At 47.5% G+C, this 23677-nt stretch overlaps 1 protein-coding gene across 1 annotated transcript in view; it reads right to left on the reverse strand.

Annotated features, from left to right (window-relative positions):
• Window positions 1-23677, reverse strand: part of LOC103007287 (WD repeat-containing protein 49-like) — a 110716-nt gene that overhangs the window by 12790 nt on the left and 74249 nt on the right. The window contains 14 exon segments of the mRNA XM_057532717.1: window positions 220-365; window positions 1361-1512; window positions 2183-2240; window positions 2243-2280; window positions 6659-6824; window positions 9274-9333; window positions 10971-11019; window positions 11743-11794; window positions 12778-12857; window positions 13277-13423; window positions 14339-14348; window positions 16656-16729; window positions 19102-19159; window positions 19162-19252. Of these exon segments, the coding sequence (XP_057388700.1) occupies window positions 220-365; window positions 1361-1512; window positions 2183-2240; window positions 2243-2280; window positions 6659-6824; window positions 9274-9333; window positions 10971-11019; window positions 11743-11794; window positions 12778-12857; window positions 13277-13423; window positions 14339-14348; window positions 16656-16729; window positions 19102-19159; window positions 19162-19252 (1181 nt within the window).

A 23677-nucleotide genomic window follows, 5' to 3' on the forward strand; every position in this document is an offset into this window, starting at 1 on the left:
TATACACCAATTTACCCTCCATCCAAGAGTGTATGAGTGCCATTTTCCTGTTGCCTTGCCAACACTGAATACTTTCATGAAAATATTCTTCTCTGATCTGTTCTTAAAGGGTTTTAAGAGACCCCTTCCTCACTGGTACAATTTAACTTTATCAACCAGAATATTTAACTAAAACTGAAGCTGTGCTCATCATAGCGTCTTACGTGGAGAGCTCATTACCTGCTCTTGGGAGGCTGCGGCTCTGGCCCCTGCAGACCATACTCCTCGATGTCGTAGACGTGTACAAAGCCGTCCTGGTCAGACACGTAGGCGCAGGCGTCCCCTGTTGTCACCGCCATGCTGCTGACCCAGGCTTTGTCTCTGGACTGAAAGACACACGCACAGGGATCATTACACACACACAGAGGGCCCGTTACATACACACACACAGGGTCCATCACACACATACACGTACACACACACATACACACACACACACACACACGGTCCATCACAGGTAAAGCTTATGTGTCAGACAATGGCAAGTGAAATGTTGTCTTCCGTTTATAGTTCTATTTATAGTAGAACTATAAATGGGAGACAGAACTAGTCACCGTGCCTGTATTAAACTTCCAGCGAGGTAGAAATACAGACAATAAAGCTAAGGGCTTAGAGCCCAGCCCAGCTGTTGTGTCACATAGGCTAGTGTCAAAAAACAAAACAAAACAAAACCCCAAACCTGAAGCATGGAACTTATTTCCAATCCACAGCCCAACTTCCAGGAGTGAAGTTTGCACTATTCGGCCCCGCCGAATAGCCTCCAGAAGGTGACAGAACCCGGAAGGAGGGGAGCGGGAGGAAGGGTCCCTGGGCGTTTGCGTTTTGTGGTTCCTGAGCTCCCTGGGGCTGAGTGTGGGAGCCTCTGCTCAGAGGCCCTGCAACCTCAGAACTCCAGGGCAGCTGCTGTGTCCCTTGGCTTAATCTGACCAGTTAGAACCATCAATTGGTGTATATTGGGGCAGGGGGTCCTCTTGGTGGGTTTTGGATTAAATGGCTCAATAGCTTCTCCCTTCTCCACTATCCTGGGCAGGCTTCCTGACGGAGGAGGCTTCCTTGGGCTGTGGAGGGAAGGTATGGAAGTTTGTGCTATGGTGATACTTAATGTGCGTGTGCGTGCGTGTGCGTGCGTGTGCGTGTGCGTGTAAGCACTTCCTTTAAACCCACTGTGGAACTTGCCTAGTCCAAGGAATTCTCCGGCACTTCCTTTCGGCCTGTCAGTCGTAGTTCTTGACCGGTTGGCATGTGAGTGTTCACAGCAAGCCTGTGAAGTAGGGGCCCCATGCATACCTCTTCCTCTCGGGAGCTCCCTAAATCTCCAGACTGTGGGATCCTCCTCTTCTCCCAGGGGGGGCGGCCCTGTGCTCCCACCAGGGAAAGCAGAAGCGAGGAACGCCCAGGGTGGAGGGTGGACAGAGGCGTCCGAGGGCACTGGGTGCTGACAGGCCTGAAGCTTCAGGGCTGGGCCGGGTCGGGCTGCGGGAGGAGGCGGGCCCCCTTGGGCGTGCGAGCAGACAGAGGAGGGGGTCCCCTCTCTAGCGAGGAGAATGCAGACAACCGAGCGCCCCGGGCTCCGTGCTCACGGCCCCAGCCTGCTCTTGCAACCAGAACAGCACAGGTGGCTGCTTTTACGCTGCAATTTAAAACAAAACCCTAGCGCTTTGCAGCAGGGCGCTGGCCCACCCGTTACGTTTCACCGAAGCCGGGAGGTCCTGTCATCCGTGTGACGTCAGCGAGCTAGTTAGTGGCGGAGGTGGGCCCAGAAGCCGTCTTCTAGGTCTCAGCGGCCTGGCTTCCACGGCTAACCCCCGTTACATAATTCTCGGCTCTTCTGTCAGCCGCCTGTAGGGGCTGGGACGGTCTGTCCCTCACAGGCTATGCTTGATATGTATCTAACCCCACTAATGCCATTCTGTGAGCCCCATGCCTTTCCAGGAGCCGTCAGGGGCCTCTGGGGAGGCGGCGGGGCAGGGATACTTGGCTGGGAGGGAGTCCTCGCCCAGCTGGCAGGCGAGTAGGCGGGGCTAGTCAGCCGGGGAGCTCCGGGGGGTCCTGCATGCCTGGGGACCCTGCCTCCTGGGACCCGGGCCTGCAGTGGCCGCGTCTTGGAGAAGCGCTGCACGGCCCCTGTGGGCTCCGTTCTCACCTCGGGGCCCGTTGGCCATTAGGGGAGTGGCGGCTGATTCCAAGTTGGCTGCCCTCGAATCTTCAGGAAGGTGAGGCAGGAAACGCTTCTGTCCGGGCCTGGAGACGAGGAGAGAGTTTCGGGTGCCCTCCCCATGCAGCTCCCGGCTCTCCTCTCATCCTCTCCTGTGGCCGCCCCTGGGCCTGCAGTTGCACAGCTGCCCCTGGACCTGGGCTGGAGCAGGCGAGGGGCACACAGGAGCGCAGGCGGCCTTCCTGGTTCAGAGCCAGCCCAGCCTGGATGGGGGGTAAGGTCTGATGTGAAGGCTAATGGCCCCTGTGGCCCAGGGCACCCCGGGGCTGCCCCAGGACCCCAGGACTTTTGCAGAGAGACAGGGATTGGGAACTTGGTTTGGGCTGGAGGGAGGGGCTGAGAGAGCTGGTAGGGCGGTCAGGGGCTTTGCCTGGAACTCGATGGGCACTTCCCAAGAGGTCCCCACTCCCTGGAATTCCTGGATTGGAATAATACCAATTAACCTTTATGTCACTTTTTACATTTACCAAGATGTAAAACCATGTGAAATCGCATGGTACTGGATTATTTGTCCCAGGGTCAGATGAGGCAATGGAGACTTAGTACAGTTAAAAGCTTTGCTCAAAACCATAAAGAATTCATTCCTTCCCCCCCCCCCCGCCCTTTTTTTTCCCCCCAAGTCTGTTACCTCCCTAGTAGGGACTAGGCATCATGCTGAGTGCTGCGGAAATCTGGGGGAGCAGAGAGCTGAATCAAACCAAAAAGAACTACCCCGAGAAATGAGCAAGGTTTTATCGGGGCGCATGGAAGAGGGTGGGGTTATTGTGTGTGGAGAAGGGAGGGGTCAGAGTAGGCTTCTCAGGGGAAGCGGCTTTGGATCTGGAATCTCGAGAGATGAATTGGGCCCTGGGCAGCACAGGGCCAGGGGAGGTCCAGGGAGAGAAAGACGTCAAGCTCTGATCTTCACAACACATCAAAGTGTTGGAATAACTTCTAAACCCATCTCCCTACTTCCCCACCTTCCACTCCTCCTGCTGAACTTGAAGCATCATCAACACAGGGGCCACCTCTGTCTTTTTTTTTTTTTTTTTTTGTGGTTGAGTGGCCAATGCAGAGAACATGGGTTCGAGCCCTGGTCCGGGAAGATCCCACATGCCGCGGAGCAACTAAGCCCGTGTGCCACAACTACTGAGCCTGCACTCTAGATCCCACGAGCCACAACTACTGAAGCCCGTGCACCTAGAGCCCGTGCTCTGCAACAAGAGAAGTCACCGCAATGAGAAGCCCGCGCACCGCAACGAAGAGTAGCCCCTGCTCGCCACAACTAGAGAAAGCCCATGCACAGCAACAAAGACCCAACACAGTCAAAAAAATTTAAAAATAAAAATAAATAAATAAAAAAAAATTTTTTATCAAAAGAAGAAGAAGAAAAGAAAAAGCCTCCCAGTGAGCTGACTAATTTCCTGGATTTTAGCCTGGTTGAAATCTCTTGGTCTCTCTCTTTCACTCTCAAATTCTTTCTTTTTGATATGGGGGAAGACATAATAATTCTCAATATGTATAAGGAAGAATGAAGCTAAAGTGTTGAAAAGTTGGCAGAAGGAATATGTTTTCAGCTCATTCAGCTTTGCTCACACAATTGCCTTTCTCTCTTAGCTCCTCTCTACTGAGAATGACTTCAGAAGATCTGTCCACATGGTTTTCCAAATAAGATGGCAGCCTCCTAGCCAAATCCCTCGTGAAAAAGACCACCGTGTTTTGTTTTGACCTTCCAGATGATCCAGTACTGCTCTTCCCGGAAGGCTAGGGGAACTTTCACATCTCTCCGCCTAATCTGTGCAACTTTTGCAATGTTGAAATGTGCATAATTGGGAACTAGGGCTGGCTTTGCATTTTTGGAGTAAAGAGGAGTTTTTCAAAACCCAACGGTCACATAACTTCAAGCAATAAATGCTGCGGCAAACAGGGTTTTAAATTAGAACTGCTGGCTGAAAGGTCAACATTGCATTCTTGGCCAGTGACTTAATTTTCACTTTAATGCAATGAAAATAAACCTTTAGAAGGAAATGCCACCACTTTTTCCCCAAAGATTTTTAAAGCTCTTAGGCACATTCAGAAAGAGCTTCACAGAAGAGTCTTTTTTATATGCAATAAAGGGGATAGGAATAGACTGGATAATAAATCTACAGGTAAGAATTTCTTTTTAATCTCGTGGTGTCCAGAGGTTTCAGCTTCTAACCACTGCCCTCCAGAGCGTCTTTCAAGCACAGCGAGGCTGGCTGCACTGCTTTATCCTTATTTTACCTGTTGGGCAGGAACATCTTGTCTCTGGATTCAGACCCTGAGCCCCTTGGGGGCAGCACCAGGCCTCACGTCTCTCTCTAGCCTTCTCTATGCATCTCCCATGGGGTTATGCCCTTGGGAGCGGCTCAAAGATATTTTCTGATCCAATGAGTCATGGGAGCTTTTCCTTGGCTACTAAGTCATCAAATGCCTAAAGCAGGGATTGTCGTCTGGGGCTCACGGCTCACTAAGGGCTGGCTGTTGGGCTTCAGGAGAGGCAGGAACTCCCCGGTTTTATGCAAAAATGCCCAGCGCTCTGTATCTCCCCTGTTGGGGCCCCATGGATATGAGGAGTGGGTCCTCTGGCTGTCGGCAGATGAGTGTCTGCTGATAGCCGCTTGGGAAGGATGAGGCTTGACTCTGCACGTGGGGAAAGCAGCGGTAGGAAGCCCATTTGGCTGTGGGTCCCCACCGGTTTTCCAATCCAGCACCACCAGCAATGAAACTGACAGATAAGTGGACCCTCTCCTGTGTATTTTCCACATGGCTCAGGACTTGCAGGGAGAGGGATGTGATTACCAGCCCCAACACCTAGCACTGGGCCTGGCACACAGCAGGAGCTCGTTAATATTCTTTGAATGAATAAGGGAATGAATGGACCCATGGTCACACCAGCAGAGAGAGAGGGCCATGAAGAACTGGAACCAGGACAGAAGAATTGGGAAGAGTGCAGTGGGACGGTGGGGTAAAGTTTTGCAATACAGCATACAAGTTAATAAGGATAGGCCTCAGTGGAGGCGGGGCGGCCATGGGCAATGTGAGGACCTGGGAGCCTGAGGCCACCAGAGGGGGCTGATGGTGAGGGTGGAATAAAGCCTGAGGCCACACAGATGAGTGACCATCAGGAGATGATGTCTGAGCCAGGTGGGGGAGCCAGCTTGCTAGCTGGGTGAAAGAAGCACGGGGAGGATGGTCTTGAAGGTAGAGGAGTAAAATCAGTGCTGGAAGAGCTGTACCAACAAAGCCCAAGGGGCTCAGCAGGAGAGAGAGTCTTCTAGGGGGGCAGTGGGTGAGGAAAGTGGTCCTGGAGGTGGTGGGCTGGCCTGTGAGATGGGCTTATTTTCCTAGCATTTTATTTCTTTATTTTTATTTTTAAAATTTTTATTGGAGTATGGTTTTTTTATATCTTTATTGGAGTATAATTGCTTTACAATGTTGTGTTAGTTTCTGCTGTACAACAGAGTGAATCAGCTATATGTATACCTATATCCCCATGTCCCCTCCCTCTGGAGCCTCCCTCCCACCCTCCCTATCCCACCCCTCTAGGTGGTCACAAAGCACGAGCTGATCTCCCTGTGCTATGCAGCTGCTTCCCACTAGCTATCTATTTTACATTTGGTAGTGTATATATGTCCATGCCACTCTCTCACTTCGTCCCAGCTTACCCTTTCCCCTCCCCGTATCCTCAAGTCCATTCTCTACATCTGTGTCTTTATTCCTGTCCTGTCCCTAGGTTCTTCAGAACCTTTTTTTTTTTTTTAGATTCCATATATATGTGTTAACATACGGTATTTGTTTTTCTTTTTCTGACTTACTTCACTCTGTATGACAGACTCTATGTCCATCCACCTCACTACAAATAACTCAATTTTGTTCCTCTTTTATGGCTGAGTAATATTCCATTGTATATATGTGCCACATCTTCTTTATCCATTCATCTGTCGATGGACACTTAGGTTGCTTCCACGTCCTGGCTATCGTAAATAGTGTTGCAATGAACATTGCGGTACATACTCTTTTTGAATTATGGTTTTCTCAGGGTATATGCCCAGTAGTGGGATTGCTGGGTCATATGATAGTTCTATTTTTAGTTTTTTAAGGAACCTCCATACTGTTCTCCATAGTGTATTGGAGTATAGTTGATTTACAATGTTGTGTTAGATTTAGGTGAATGTGAGATGGGCTTTGATGGACGGGTGCCCGGAGATGTGGACTGAGCTAGTTGAACTCTCAAGCTCCCCCCCAGCTCTGGGAATCTCCATCTGACAAGTTAAGCCTGAAACTAGGCCAATCCCTTATAACCGGGAAGCAGTCCAGAGCTGAGGTTCCTTTAGACAACATGCCAGGAGTCAGAGCCTGCGGGCCTGGGCAGAGCGGCTGTGGAGGCCGCCCTGCCCCTACGTTCTCTATCTTCTGCGCCATCAGAGGGGCTGGGGGTATTCAGCTTGCAGTGCATGTGCCCTGAGATGACATTCCAAATGATAATCTCCCCGTCGTAGCTGGAGGTGGCAAGGAGAAGAGGCGGGCATTGAGCCACACAGAGGATGTCCTCCTTTTGCCCGTGGTTCTGGGAAAGAGAGAGAGAGAGAGACAGAGAGGGACAGAGTAAGAAATCCAGTCCCCAGTCACCCACAGCTCGCTCCCCTTCATTGGATGCCTGAGACAGAGGAGACAGAGGGGCCCCTCCTGTAGCTGCCCCCATTAAGGACTGTCGCGGAACCTGCTGGCCCGGCCCAGCCCGGGGGGCAGGGACATCCCTCCAGGTAGGAGTCTGCTTGCAGGTCAGCCAGAGAGGTGCTGCATCTCCTTGGGTCAGTTTTGTCACCTTCCCCAGGGAGGTGTTACTCCTAGCAGCTTCCTTACCTCCCCATAATGCTGGCAAGCAGGTTATTCACAAGGAGCCCTCTTTAGGGCTGAAATCTTGATGGGAATGTGACAATGGAACCCAAGCACTGGCCAAGGGGGTCTGGCCTCCCAAGAGCCCCAGGTCTAAATTCTGGGGTGTGGAGTGCCTCAACTCAGTTCCTCCAGGGCTCCCGTCTGCCCCACACTGTGGCTTAGAAGTGCTGTTAGGAATTGGAATTGCCTATTCTCCTTGAAAGGAGGATTTAGGTATATGGATCCTTAAGAAAGATAAGAAACGAAATGAAAATGGTTTTGGTTTTGAGACCAGTGCTGCAGAGTTCAAAGAGTCCCTGGCCATTATCCTTTCCACTTTTTCACCGGGGTACAGTTTCCTTGTGAAAAGAATTGGCTTCTCCCAGGGTTGTAAAGATCTTCTTTCTCCCTTGCCCTCAGGGACTTCCCACAGAGAGGCCCTTGTGGACCTATCCGTGATCACCTAAGAAGCCGCTTCTGCTTGAAAACAGCTGGGAAGACGGTGGGTAGGACAGTTGGAAAAGAGCAGGTCAGTGGCCCTCTCCTCCCCACAATCTTCTGTCTCCAAATCTTGCCTCCTTCTGAAATTTGTGAGCGCTTGTGTCTGGGCTTCTCCTTCCCCGGTCCCACTGCCTGCGGAATGAAGTTTACATGCATTGGCCCGGCTTTCAGGCTCTGATTTAGCTTTCCAACCTCATTTCCCTCCTGTACCTGGTCCTCCAGCCCCTCAAAATATTCACAGTCTTTCCAAACAACATGCTTCTCAGGCTTCCAGACTTGGTTCACGCTCTCCTCCTTTCCCCTCATCTAGACGGCCTTTCCCTACCTTGACCTCCCAGAAAAATCCTAGTAATCTTTTAATATCCTGTACGATGTTAGAGCAAAAGTTAGTAGTTCCCACCTCTGGGTTTCTCCAGCATTTTATATTATTATTAAAACATTATTACATTAATGAATACATTATTATATCATCTGTCACATCGTATGATGATTACTTCCTTAGTTTATCTCCTTGACAGTCTGTGAGATTCTGGGCCGGGAATCACATTTTATTCATGTTTGTATTTTCTGTGCCTACCCACTAAGGATGGCACTATGTCAGTGCTTGATAAATAGGGGGTTGAAAGAGTTGATAAGTGAATGAAAAAACATTTGAATGAACTAACACTTCACTGACTCTTGCATGACATATGCCCTTGCAATGACCATGGCTTTCCTGGGGACATTTTCTGCAAACTCTGTTCTTTCACTCAACAATCACTCATCTGCAAACTCCACGAAGGCAGGGATCATGTGATGACCACTTGGCTTGTCACTGCATGTTCAGTGAACAGCACAGGCTAGGCCCACATTTGACACATGCTGGTTGAATGGCAGCATATTAGTTGGGCAGCTACTATAAACCAGGCCCTGAGCTACATCCTGGGAATACAATGGAGAAAACAGACAATGTCTGTCTTCATTGAGTTTGTATTCTAGTGACTTGTGGCTTTTGGAATATTTACAGAGGCATAAGGTACGGTTGGGTGGTGGGGAATGGTTGTGCACAAAGATCTTCCTTTCTTACTGCTTGTCTTAATGGCTTGACATCCAGACAGTTTTGAGGGAGATCATTCAACCCTGGGAAGCTGTAGAAAGTTGGGGGCTAATAAGAATCCTAAGAAGTCCCCTGGTTATGGGCCCCTAACAAGCCACAGGGCAGCAGGAATGTCATCTCTTAGGTTCCCTGGCCACCCAAGGATGGCAGAGTGAATGCATACGGGTTTGCATGCCAAGCAGAAGCAGGAAGTGGACGCTTCTTTGAAGAAAGTCACACGCATCACATCCTGGGCTGCAATTCGTGCACTCCAGGACTCCAGGCTGAACTCAAGGAGAGCTGTGTGGATTTGCTCCTGGGCCTCCTGCCCCAACCTGAACAGAGGCCATCACTCTTCCTGGAGCAGGAGCAGCTGCCTGGAGCTCAGCGCTCCTGGCTCCACCTGGACCCCAATCATGAATCCCACCACAGCAGAGGCTCTTGAGATGCTGTGACCACCCTAGGCAGGCCCGGAAGACCAGGGGTGAGCCCCAGGAGTGAAGGACATCCCCACCAAGTGTCACTGTTTGGGTGGAGAGTCGGACAGTGGACCAGGGCTCACCAAGTCATCCTGCCAATGTGGCTATGGCTTCCGGAAGTGATGAAAGTCACATGGTGTGTCCTGTATCCAAAGCCAAACAGGAGATGTTGTACAAGCAGTAAAATGAGCTGCCAGCACACTCACAATTTCAGAGAGAGACGTTGGCATATTTTACAACCCTACCCTTCACCCCATCAGTGATGTAGATTTTTGAAATGTCAAAGCAAATTCCCCTAGTGCCAGTGGGAATAAAAAGCAATCCACTCCTGACGTTTGGGTGATTGCATTTCAGCAAATCATATGCCAACTGACAAGCTCTTCTCGGTTGGTCTGCATAGTTTCGCCTCTGTAATAAGACCCATAGCTGATGCATGAGCTAAAACAAAAGCCATCAGCCCGGGAACCTGTAATACCAAAGGACAAATTCAACGCCAAGACCTCTCAGGCAGTCATGTCTCAAATCATCTGAGGATGCTAGGCTTAGGCTCTGACATACAGCATACTTTCAAATGAATAAAGAACTTACAATGTTTAAAGACTTTGGAGATCCAGGACCATCCAGCAGAGCCAGCAGGGGACATAAAATGCCACAGGTAGATTTAAAATGTAGTTTTAGTCAGCATTTTCATCTTCCCCTGTCTCTTAACCCCTTTTCCCATCTCTAAGCCATAAAAAAAGATATTTTTTTTCTACAGAGATGCTTATGGATGGCATTTCATCTCCTCTTCCCATTTAGAGAGGGACTACGGCATAAAGACAAGGTGGGAGGAAGAAGGAAAAAAAATTAAAGGGCTGGACAGTTGACAATCTGGTTAATCTTCAATTAGGGGTGAGAATATTCGAGACCCAGCTGGAAGCCCCTGCATGCTGGGGAGGAGGGAACATGGCCAGCCTGCAGATCCCCAAAGAGGCCCTCTCTGCCCCTAATAGTTTTCATACCCTGTACTTTGTGAGATTGTGATTTATAAGAAATATCTATTTGGTCTTTGTCCACATTCTGGCTCAGAGTACCTAAACCCTTGCAATTTCCTGAGTGATGAGACCATGCAAGCGCTTCACCCTTTTCCCATACCTTGCCCTCTGCATCTCTTCCATCTGGCTATCCCCGAGTTATACCCTTTTATAATAAACTGATAACCCAGTAAGTGAAATATTTCTCTAAGTTCTGTGAGATGCTTTAGAAAATTAATATAACCCAAGGAGGGCGTTGTTGGAACCTCTGATCTATAGCCAGTTGGACAGGACTTGCAAATGGTGTCTGCGGGGGGGTGGGCAGGAGTCTTGTGTCTTGTAGGACTGAATCCTGACCCTGTGGAATCTGATGCTCTCTCCAGGTAGATAGAGTCAGAATTGAGCGGAATTGTAGGGTACCAGCTGGTGTCGGAGAATTGCTTGTTGGTGTGGGAAAAACCTCCACATGTTGGAACTGGGTACAGAGTCATTACACTTCTTCCCACAGAAAAGAATTTAAAAAACTGAAACAGAAAAACTAAAAAGGTTTTTTAAAGGGAGGGAGGAAAGAAAGATGGGGGGGAAAGGGGGAGAGAGGGGAGGAGGAAACTCTTTTGTCCGTATCACTGCTTAGTTTATACCAGATAGAGGTATAAAGAATTTCTCCAAAATCTGTTTTTAGAGAGAAAAGAATCAACAGGGCATGGGGGTGGGGAGAAGTCTGAAGCAGGGTTTTGAAATATCATAATTTTGTACATTTCACTTACAAAGTACACATTTATTCTTCTATCCCATCCAACAGCTATGATACACCTAGAACAATAACAGACTATTACATTTTGATACTTAAGCTTATCATCTGTTTAAATTTTGCACAGAATCAGTACTGTGGCCTCATTTTGCTGTGTCCATGTGATAAATGAAGAGAGCAAGAAAATCACCGCTTCTGTTTTTTATGAAGAGCAAGATAAAATGTGATTTGATAAACTAGGGTCAGTTTTTTAACTGGTTCTTAAAGGATTAGGGAACAGAAGCAGGATACCCTGGTTTGTTTTCATGGTCTGCTCCACGAGCAGCTTGCCTTCCGGAGGATTATTTGATCCTGAGAGCATGGCTGAACCGCGGAGGCAAGGGCACAAACAGAAATTGATCAAGGATTGTTTTTAACATTTTAATGTTCAGGAGAGAATTTATTGGATTTTTATTCTTTGACTTATGGCTGCTGAATTTAACTACCCTAGCTTGTGATTTATTCCTTAATAAAGCATTTGGTGGAGAGATACACTGTTTCCTATCTCTACCTCTAAACCGTTATCAAAATGTGCAGAGAATTGTTTCCAATATTCTGAAAGAGCCTAGTTGCCTAAATTACCATCAGGGAGCAACCGCAGTTTGGGGAATTCTTTGACACATTTGCTTCCGGAAAATTCCCTTTACTATCTTGGTGTCCTCCTCCAGGACAAAGTTTGTATCAAAAAATATGTCCCACTAAATATCCAAGATGACCCTCTTATATTCAAGCTGACTAGAACTCCCTGATTTTGGCTTACCTCCAAGTAGGTATAATCACAGACTTCACTTTGCTTTTCATCTAGAAAGATAATATAATCAACTTAGAGTAAGCATTTTTCTTTATTAGTTCTTGAGTCAGTTTACATATATTGACTTAACCCAACTGATGACTGGGGAAACTTCAGCACTTACTTTTTAATTTTCAGACCACAGTTAGGTGTCTTTCAAGCCATCAAAACACAGCTGATGCCACTCTCACTGCCCTAAAAGGCTGATTCAGCCCTCGCTCAGCTATGGGAAGAGGATCACCTTCTTCCTGACAGGACCCTGCAAGTGCCTGGCACTTACTGGCTGAGTGAATGAGCAGATGAATGCATGAGGTCAAAGGCAGAACTAGGAATCACACACTCATTACTCTGCGTACTTTTTTTTTTTTGGCAGAGCCGTGAGGCATGTGGGATCTTAGTTCCCAGACCAGGGATCCAACCCGTGCCCCCTGCAGTGGAAGCGTGAAGTCTTAACCACTGGACCACCAGGGAAGTCCCTACTCTGAGTAATTTTTATCTTATTTACTTGGACTTCATTTGTACTGAGAGTTGAAGAACGTTTGCCTCTGATCTTCCCCCTAGTTTCACAGGCCAGAACTTCGGAAATCTTACCAAGAACAGACAAAGCACATGAACAAATGGAATAAGCAGCCTTGAAAAAAATCACAATGACACACAAAAGAGAGTAGCTTTTAGTTCATCTAGACTTTGTGATGTTTGACTTATGTGATTTTTAAAATGTTTTAAAAAGCTAAACTCTTTTAAGAAATGAGGCCTACACCAGGCAGTGAGGGAACAAATGCATGGGCTATAGATGGGAGAGCAAACATGTATATAATGTATGTCCTTCCTACATAGAAGTTTAGAGTCACTGGCAATGAAATGCCAGAGAAAAAGGATGTAGGATTGTTACATGCATCTTAGATTTTATCTCATTTGATTTCTTCTACATTTACTACAAATGCCTAATCTTGCATCATTATTTTATGGGGACCCTTGGTGGGAGGTGACGCACCATGTTTCAAGGTGTGAAGACAATGTCCGTCGTTGAAGCTCCATATTTTCAGACAGCCATCTCTGCCCCCAGTAAATAGCCTAGGAAACAGAGACCCCCATCAGGACTGCATGTCAGGGGTCACCCTGCCTAATGGTAAAAGATTCTGGAGGGACTTCCAGGGTGGCACAGTTGTTAAGAATCCGCCTGCCAATGCAGGGGACATGGGTTCGAGCCCTGATTGGGGAAGATCCCACATGCCGCGGAGCAACTAAGCCCGTGTGCCACAACTATTGAGCCCACGCGCCACAACTACTGAAGCCTGCACACCCATGCTCCGCAACAAGAGAAGCCACCACAATGAGAAGCCCGTGCACCACAACGAGGAGAAGCCCTCGCTCGCCACAGCTAGAGAAAGCCCACGCACAGCAACGAAGACCCAACACAGCCAAAAATAAATAAATAAAATAAATAAATAAATAAAATTAAAAAAAAAAAAGATTCTGGAGAAGGTACATACCCTCTTCCACTGGAGTCAAAGGTCAGACAAGGGATTCCAGCATTGCCATGAGCCTCAGTAAAATCAGACAACAGTATTCCTGTTTCAAAGTCCCATACTTTCACCACCTGTATCAGGAAGTTGGAAAAAGTAGCCTGGAGACACTGGCTATCAAATTAAAGAGAATTTGCACTTAGAGGTCTAGTGTCAGAGATATGAAAGATGAAAGTTTACCCCAAAAGTTTCCGTACTTTCAATACAAGTTGGTTACCTGAGTGTATTCATTAGCTAGGGCTGCCATCAGAAAATACCATAGACTGGGGAGCTCAAACAACAGACATTTATTTTCTCACAGTTCTGGAGGCTGGAAGTCCACGATCAAGTTGCCAGCAGGGTTTGGTCTCTTCTGAGGCGTCTCTCCTTGGCTTGTGGATGGCCGCCTTCTCATCGTGTCCTCACAAGCTCTTTCCTCTGTGCCTGTGCAACCCAGCATCTCTTTATGTGTCTACATTTCCTCTGGTTATAAGAAGACCAGTCAGACTGGATTAGGGCCCACCCTAACAGCTTCATTTCAAGTTGATGACCTCTTTAAAGACTCCATCTCCAAATACAGACACATTCTGAGGTACTGGGCGTTAGGACTTCAACACATGAATTTGGGGAGAACACCATTCAGTCTACAGCACTCTCTGAGAAGATTAGAAAATTTAGAAATATTGGATGAAAATCTCCTGGCCACCTAGACTCAGAGAAGATAGGTGTGGATTGAATTTTGAGCAGCAAAATTTATTGGCCATCAAAGCAAAGTTGAATGGGTAGATGACCCATTTTCTGGGGAGGATATTTAAACCCTCAGCTTTAAGACTTCACTCAGTCCAACTCATTCCAGTCTTGTAGTTACTTTCTTTTAGCTTTGAGCAGCTTTTGAATGAGAATCATCTTTAAAGGGAGGTGAGTAGCATCTGTCATGACAGGTTGGGGTAAGTGCCCCCCGTCCCCCCAGGAAGGACCTCCTCTGGGGCAGGCTTTCTGGATCCTGCACCCAGAGGCAGTGACAGTGTCAGAGGAGAAACACTTGAAGACAGCACTCTTTCTCAGGACTATTGAACGGTCCTTCTAGCCTGCCACTTTGTAAAAAAGGCTGCCCCATTGACATTAGAGAAACTTCTGGGTCTCCAAGCCAAAAACCAGACAGCACTGTTGTTGATTGCAAGTTGCTGAGATCAGTAGGGTACACTCTGCTTCCTTTCCTCTGTCCTTCTATAAGGCCAGGGTTCCCAGGGGTGTGTACAGCTCAGGGGCATTCATCTGTTCTTCTGAATATTTCAATAAACCCTTAGTGTTACTTTAGTGGTTTTAATCTTTACTTTACTTTAGTGGTTTCAATCTTTACAAATATCCCAAAGTTCCACAACATGCAGTGATTTGTGATATGGTTGAGATCCAGAATTGATTTAAGTACCTGACGGCATGGACGAATGAGCAGACAGCATGAGCTGGGCAGGATCAACACCCAAGGGAGGACCTGCCTTGCTGCTGTGTGATTAAACACAGCTTTTTTTTTTTTGATTTCCCCAAGAAAGCCACCTGCTACTGCTGGTAACGGAAGTGAAAAGATTGAAGACTGAAGTGAGCAAGGGAAACCTCTCTGAAAATGACTTTAGGGTTCTATTTACAGAATCAAGAAAAGTCTAAAGGTGCTATGTATACTTTTCAGGTATACCTACCTCACTTGCATTTTGTGGAGGGAATTTCATGCCATAGCAGGGCTCCTTTAAGAATTTCACTGTCCCAGGGACTTCCCTGGTAGTCCAGTGGTTAAGACTCCGCGCTCCCAAAGCAGGAGGCCTGGGTTCTATCCCTGGTCAGGGAACTAGATCCTGCATGCCGCAACTAAGACCCGGCGCAGCCAAATAAATAAATAAATATTAAAAAAAAAAAAAAAAGGAATTTCACTGCCCCATGTTGTTCTTCCTTTTGGAGATCCCATCCATTTAAATATTTAAAATGCAACCATGTCCCCAATTAAATATAACAGAATTTTGCTAGTAAATTTTAAAATAATTTAAAGAATATAGTTTTAAGCTCAGTTGATAAAAAATTTTTATTCTTATAAACTTTGGTATTACATATAACTATGTGTGTGTTAAGTTGCAGCTCATAAGTGATGTGCTGTAAACATTTAATTGAGCATTTATTAATTTTCATTGTACAGTTTACGAGGATTTTCAGAGGCAAAGTTGGTGGTCCCTAGCACTCTGCTTATACAACTGAATGAACACAGTGTGGTATAGTGGTATTCATAAATTCAGGCTTCATCAAGATCTTGGGCTATATTCTCTCCTCCACAAATATCAAGTGTAATGTGGTTTAGATGTCATGAATTGTGACGGTGGGCATGATGATGATTCAAAGATTTCACACAGCAACAGATTTGCAAGGTGAGCAAACACTCAAATCAATAATTTAATTCAGTAAGTATTGGAGAGTTTATTACCAGCATGTGCCTAATACAGTAATAGCTGTGAGGGTGTTTATATCTCAGTTCAACACCTACCTACCACCCACCACTGGGGGAGACGTGCATATCAAAATAATGCTATTGAGGGAGACAGACTGTGTTACCATGGAATTAGGAGCCCAGATGCTAACGGAGCCATTCATTCTGCCTGGGTGTGGGAGGGGATCTAGGATGGTTTCTTAGAGGAGCTGGTATCTGAGTTGTGCCTTAAAGAATAAGAACGGTTTTGAGAGATCAAGAAGGAAAGAAGAGGGAAACATAGATGCTCTGATCCCTGCTCTCAAGTGCCTGCAGAAATTGTTTAGAGGCGAGGCTCACACAGGTGAAACAGAGCAGGGCAGGAGAGAACACACCCCAGCAGCCATGGGAGGCACTAACTGTGGGTGATCAGGAAGAGGGAGGTGCCTGCGTGAGTCAGGGCAGTGAAGGCAAGTGTTTCCTGGCAGAGATAGGACTTGAGTTGGACCTTGAAGGATTGCTCAGGTGTGCGTAGGAAAAGAGGAGGAAGCAGGAAATTCTGGGGTGGAGATGAGAAAAGGTTGCACAGAGCCAGGGGCAGGAATGTGCAGGACGCTGAGAAGGTGAAGAGGTTGCCTTCCTTGGACTCAGAGGCGACTCTGATAAATTCGGAGGATAAATGCTTCTTTACAAGTTTGAACCCAAACTATGCAGGAACCCGCCTTCTTTGAGATGAATTGAGACTGAGTCATCACAAAACATTTTTGATCTACTTCTTTTGGTATTTAACCACTAATCTCTGGAGCAGAAGCTAGACAAGAACAGATGCAAAGACAGTCGAGTGTCACTGGGAGTGCAGCTCAAGTGAGCAGGCACATGAAGAGGACGTGTCTGGGCTGTGATGTCCCCGATCATCCCCACTGAAGGGGGGGTTGTACTGGCAGCACACCATGGGCTCCTTGTGGGAAACCACCGGGTGAGGCTTGAGGGGAGATCTTGCTCGTGAAAAACAGAGAGAGAGAGAGAGAGAGAGGGGCGGGGGGGGAGAGAGAGAATGAAAACCCGAACTGAGTATGTGACACGCATACCCAGGATGAGGCATCGATTGCTTTATTAAAGAATGGTTAAGAGGATAGTCTTGAGTTCAAATGATGGGTCTGCGACCTTGGGCAAGTCACTTAGCTGCTCAAAACTGTAATTTTCGGGCTTCCCTGGTGGCGCAGTGGTTGAGAATCTGCCTGCCAATGCAGGCGACACGGGTTCGAGCCCTGGTCTGGGAAGATCCCACATGCCGCGGAGCAACTAGGCCCGTGAGCCACAACTACTGAGCCTGCGCGTCTGGAGCCTGTGCCCCACAACAAGAGAGGCCGCGACAGTGAAAGGCCCGCGCACCGCGATGAAGAGTGGGCCCCGCTTGCCGCAACTGGAGAAAGCCCTCGCACAGAAACGAAGACCGAACACAGCCAAAAATAAAAATAATAAATAAATAATAAATAAAAAATTAAAAAACAACAACAACAACAAAAACCCTGTAATTTTCTTATCTGTTAAATGGGGATAATGGTATCTACTTTAAAGCATTGTTTTGAGGATTAGATGAGAAAACATATACACAGTGCTACCTCCATATCTATGGGGGATTGGTTTGAGGACCCCCTAGAATACCAAAATCCACGGATGCTCAAGTCCCTTATATAAAATGGCATGGTATTTGCATATAACCTATGCACATACTTTCATATACATCTCCAGATTACTTATAATATCCAATACAATTTAAATGCTATGTATATAGTTGCCGGTATGTGGCAAATTCAACTTCAGCTTTTTGGAAACTTCTGGAATTAAAAAAAAATTTTTTTTTCCATCCATGGTTGGTTGAATGTGCTGATGCAGAACCCATGGATAGTGAGGGCTGATGTAATGTCCTGAGCACAGAACCTCACATAACATAATGGGCGTGCAATGAAGAGTAGCCACTAACCGTGAAAACTGATACCACATCTCCTTGTTGGGGTAGGAGGAGTGTGACTTCGTGAGATTGCCAAGTGGACCTTCTTCCCTATTAATGTCCATCTTCCCCCAAACCAACACAAACCATATCATCCCATTCTGAATGAATGGCAGTGCTTCTCCCTCACAGCAGGGACAAGGCCAGGCCAGGTCCCGGGGGGCCCTGCAGCATGCCTCCTATGGGTACCCAGGTGCAAAGGACCCACCTGTGCCCTTGGACTTTGCCCCCTGAGCGACGTCTGGGAGGTCAGCACACAGAACGGACAGCCCTTGGAGTGAAGCCACCCAAACCTTTTGAACTCATTTCCTCATCTGTAAAATGGAATCCTTTATAGAAATTTTGTGAGGAGGAAGTGTGAGAAAGGATGTAAAATGTCTGGAGGAGGCTGGCACGTAGTAGACACTGACTAACCGAATGTTGGTGGCCAGGCTTCGCTCTCTGTAGTGCCCTGCGACGGTCAGCCATAAGCCTGGGCCACTAATAGACATCTGGGGGCTCTGAAACCTCAGACGTAGTGCCAGAAGATTCTTGGTGTGGGCGAATCCTCTTCAAGGAAGAACAGGACTTGGCGTGAGGACGATTAGAACTTAGGGGACCACAGTCTGCCCACTTCACAGATGAGGAAACAGCAGGAGGCCGAGAAGGGTCGGCTCACTTGGTCAAGACCACAAGCTCCCAAGTGACAGAGCGGGGACAGGCAGACAGTATCTGGCACCTAAGTGCTGGTGCTAGAAATGAGGCTGCTTTTGCCATGAGGTGGAATTTCAGACACTTGGGTCCAAAAAAAAAAAAGAAAGAAAGAAAGTTAATCCAACAGGCTGTTTGTTCTGCACAGTGATATCATGTAGAACAGAGAGCAGTTTGATTGACTGACGTTCCCGTCTTTCAGCTGGCTGCTTTGGCATCTTGAGTGAAGAGCCTGCCTCCGGGCCTGGCTGTAGTGATGGCCTGGCAGCGCCCCTGGGTGTCCCTGGGCGGCTGCCCTGCTTGGGGGATGGGGTCTTGGAGGCGAGCACCCCTGCAGCCGTGGGACTGCAAGTAGGCTGACGCCTCTGGACTGAATAAGCAGACCCCAGGGCTTCTAGGACAGTTTCCTACCGGGGGAGGGCTGGCGGGTGGAAGGGGGCTCGAGGGGTAGACTCCAGACTTTTGGATAATATAGGGAGGCGGTGTCAGAACAATTAGTGGGAATGTTAAAGAGAGCTCGCCAAATAGACACTGTGAGACAGGATGTGGGGCATACAGCCCAGGGCTCACACAGAGACCTTAGCTGTGGATCATTAAGTAGAAGGTCGACTACAGCTGCCCTGGGCTCTGCAGGACCTTCTGGAGAGCTGAGCGCTTGGGGCCTACCTCAGCCTCAGGTGCAGGAGGGCGACGGTGTCAGAGGCCACACACAGGGCTCTGGGGCGGGGAGATAGAGGCAGGCCCCGGGCCGGCCCCGAGTACCGCTGGCTTTGGAGGAGGCGGTAAACAAGCAGCTCTTGGTCTCCAGATCCCAGATCTGAGGAGGAAGTGAGGAGAAGAGATGGGAGCTCTTGAACAGCCTGCTTTGCTGGGTTTCCAAAGCCATCACCTATTGGGGGGTCTGGTTGGGCTTGAGGGAGGTTTAAACACTGCCCCGCTCCCGCCTCAACCATATGAAAAGTCGTAAAAGGGGTTTCTTCTCCTCTGTTGTTTGTAAAGGAAGCACGAAGTGGGCACCAAGTTCCTGAGCCCTGCTGCCAGGCCAAAGCTGCCCGAGCGCCAGGGACTCTGCGGCCAAGACACCCCAGAACTGTGCTTTACTCCCCCAGGAGGAGATGGCTTCTCTTCCCATGGACCCAGCTTCCACAGCGGGGGCTCACAGCATGGGTCTGACCTGGGGCTCGGAGCTACTGCTGTAGCAGTTATGCTCCCATTTCTTACTACAGGTCCTCAAAACCCGCCACTGGAGGACACGGGCTACAAACCTCGGGGCGGCTATTGGTTGAGAGCATAAGCCCCCTGCCTGGGTTGGAATCCCAGCTCTACTGCCTAATGGCTTGTGTGGCCTTGGGCGAATTACTACACTCGCTTTCCCTCAGTTTCTTCCTCTGTAAAATGGGAAGAAAAATAATAGTACTTACCTTATAGAATTGTTTTAAGGAATCTGAAAATTTAATAAAAGATAGAGTGCTAGAAAATGGTATAAATATGGTTAGAATAATAATATTATTGTTAATCATTTATTTTAATTGGCACATAAGCCATGCCATGGTTCTTGTGGGATCTTAAGATACTGTGATCTGATGAGAGCTGCAAGGGATGGCTGCATCCCTGGGGAGAAGGGGGTGGGTCAAGTGTAAAACTGGGAAGATCATGATCATCACAAAGGCAGCCTCGGTTAGTGAGTGAACATGTGCCCGGCGTTGTGTTAAAGGCTGTATATTTTACTCTTTGTTATGGGTTGAATTTTGTCCTCCCAAAATGTGTATGTTGAATAACCCCCAGTACTTTAGAATGTGGCCTTATTTGGAAATAAGGTTATTGCAAATGTAATTAGTTAAGATGACTCATATAGGTGGCCCCTAATCTAATATAACCGGTTTCCTTATAAGAAAGGGAAATTTGGAGACAGACACATACACAGGGAGAACAGCATGTGAAGATAAAGGCAGAGATTAGGGTGATGCTTCTACAAGCCAAGGAAGGCCAAAGGTTGTAGCAAATCACCAGACGTTAGGTGAGAGGCATGGAACAGATTCTCCCTCACAGCACTCAGAAGGAACCAACCCTGCCGATACCTTGATTTCAGACTTCCAGCCTCCAGAACTGGGAGATGACACATTTCTGTTTTTTAAGCCACACATTCTGTGATACTTTGTTACAGCAGCCCTAGCAAACCCATAGGCTCTTAAATCAACTTTGGGAGGGAGACATTATCCTCCGAATTACAGTGAGGTTAAGTGACTCAGCCAAGTTTACAGAGCTAGTAAGTAACTAACCTAGGAGTCAACCTCTGGCCCATCTGCCTCCAGAGCACACAGGAAAATGTAGATTGAACTGGGTGGGGTGTGCTTGGATGGGGTTTCTTCCTTCTTCCTTTGAGACTCGAGGAAGCAAATCAGCTATTGTGAGATTTGAAGACTTTACCCCTTGAGTCAGACTCTTAATTCTTGTATTTATACTGTTGATTTTCCTTTAGTTCTCCCCAGGAGTTAACACACTCATTTTGAGAGTTCCAGCCTATCTTTTAATCTGTGATTTTAGATCATGGCATAGAAGCGGGAGCAATGTATCCTAGGAGGTCAGCATGGGGGTGACAGTAGTGATCAAAGTAAAATAATCCCATGGAAAGAGTGACACTGAAGGCTGCTTGTTCAAGGGGCATCCCCACCCCCTGGCCCCAATCTGGAGAACTGATTTGTTTGAAGATTCTCTTCTTTCTGGGTAGAAAGGTAACACACATCCTTCTTATCAGTCACTTGTACCACAATGGGAATCCATTTACATGTTAATTTCTTCTCAGTGCATGAGCTAACATTACTGAGAGAAAGAGGGTTTTGATGAGGGGAGGACAGAGGGAATTCTGGAGCCTGGGAAGAGTGATCTCAGCTGGGATGCTATAGAGAGGGACCCTGACAAGGTCAGCGAAAGGAAAAGGTAGGGAGAGGCTCTTCATAGTGATGTCCCCCAAATAAAAACAGCTACAATAAATTAAGCACCCCGGATGTAGCTAGTGTCTCTCCAGCATCCTCCTGTCTTCGGTTAAGAGAATGGCTTCTCTGGCTGTAAGCGCTGGACAAAGGATCTGAGCCTGGTCAGTCTGCGTCCTTCCTTTAGGTTTTTCTGGCTGGAGCTGCTAGTAAGAGTAGAGTTGGGACGTGAGTTCAGGCTGTGGGCTTGGACGGGTCCTGGCCATTTGGAAGGAGAAAGCCATTCAGCAGTAGGTGTTGATGAGACCAATGTGAACCAAGGAGCAGACATGCAAAGTGCAGGCATACAGCATGAGAACCACAGTGCCATCTGTGAGCTCAGCTGCCCATGAGTCCATCTGTCCTAGGATCTGGTTTCAATAACCAATAATTTCTCCCCCCTTTTCGTTATATAAGTTTCAGGTATATAGTATTACAATTTGACATCTGTGTACACTACAGAGTGATCACCAGCCCAAGCCTAATTGCCATCCATCACCATACAGTTGACCCTTCGTGCATTTCACCCACCTCCCAACCTCCTTCCCCTCTGGTAACCGCTAATCTGTTCTCTGTGTCTATGAGTTTGCTTTTGTTTTATTTTGTTTGTTTTGTTTCGTTTTTTTTAGATTCCACATATGAGTGAAATCATATGGTATTCGTCTTTCTCCACCTGACTTATTTCACTTAGCATAATGCCCTCTTCATCCATCCATGTTATCAAAAATGGCAGGATTTTTTTTTATGGCAGAGTAGTATTCCATTTTGTGTGTGTGTGTGTTTGTGTGTGTCGCATCTTCTTTATCCATTCATCAATGGACACTTATGTTGTTTCCATGTCTTGGCTATTGTAAATAATGCTGCAATGAACATAGGGGTGCATATATCTCTTTGAATTAGTTTTTTCATGATTTTTGGATAAATACCCAGAAGTGGAATAGCTGTGTCATATGGTAGTTCTATTCTTAGTTTTTGTGAGGGGTCTCTATACCGTTCTCCATAGTGGCTGCACCAATTTACAGTCCCACCAACAGTGTGCAAGGGTTCCCTTTTCTCCACATCTTCTCCAGCATGTGTTCTTTCTCGTCCTTTTGATAATAGCCATTTCAACAGGTGTGAAGTGATATCTCATTGTGGTTTTGATTTGCCTTTCTCTAATAATTAGTCATGCTGAACATCTTTTCTGAGGTTTTGTCTCATTCTTTCAATTGGAACATATTTCTTTGTCTCCTCATTTTGCCTAATTCTCTATGTATTAAGTATATATATACGTATTAAGAATTAGCTATCTCTCCCAGTCCTGAAGGCATGGTCTTATTTAGGAGCTGTCCTGTGGGGCTCAGAAGTGCAATCCTGCCTGGCCACTAGAGCTGGGTGCTTAAGGGCTGTCCCCTACATGGGCTATGTGTGCCCTCTTGTTGTCGTGGGGCTGTGGCTTCCTTGGAGTGCTGGTGGGCTGGTAGCATTCAGCTGGCTGTGAGAGGCTGCCAGGAAGCAGGGTGGGCGGGGCTGTCAGTGGGACGTGCCCATTGGTGCTACCGGGTCACATGGAGAATTCCAAAATGGTGCCCACCAGCACTGGCATTAGCAAGGAAGCCTGAGGTCACGTAAATGTCTCCTGCCAGTGACTCTATCCCCAGGAAGCATCCCAAATGACTCCTGCTTCTTCAGCAGACACTTGAAGATTAGTAAATGGGTGCCCTTCGCCTATGAAACATATACTTTTCAACCTGGTGTTTCTGTGCTGGTTTTCAGGTTGGGTGAGGCCGTGCATGAGCCTTTTAAGAACGAGGTTTTTGTTGCCTGCAGTTCTGTAGTTTCTCTGGGTTTATTCTCCATTGGTTTTCAAAGCCGGGTGATTTGGGGGCTTATCTCTCCTGTGCAGGATCTGGGGGCTGGGGTGCCTGATGTGGAGCTCGAATCCCTCACTCCTCAGGGAAAAGCTCCACCTCTTTGGGGTCCCTCCCAGTGGTGCAGCTGGGGCGTGGTTTTCCCTGGTGAGCCCATATCTCTGTCTCTCCCACGCGTCTCAATGCTGTCCTTTTACCTTTTCTCGCGAGGCTCTGTCCATTCGGTTTTCAGATCTCTTTCTGAGGGAATTATTCCATTTGCAGTTGTAGGTTTGTGCCTGTGGGAGGACATAAGTTCAGGATATTCCTGTGCTGCCGTCTTGAACCCTCTTGCTTGTGTTTGGAGGGATGGGTTCCTGTCTGTTTGCTGGTTGTTGGCCTCTCTCTCTCAGCTTCTTATACACCTACATCCCTCATCCTGTT

This window comes from Balaenoptera acutorostrata, chromosome 18, assembly GCF_949987535.1.
Source record: "Balaenoptera acutorostrata chromosome 18, mBalAcu1.1, whole genome shotgun sequence".
Classification (NCBI taxonomy): Eukaryota; Metazoa; Chordata; class Mammalia; order Artiodactyla; family Balaenopteridae; genus Balaenoptera; species Balaenoptera acutorostrata.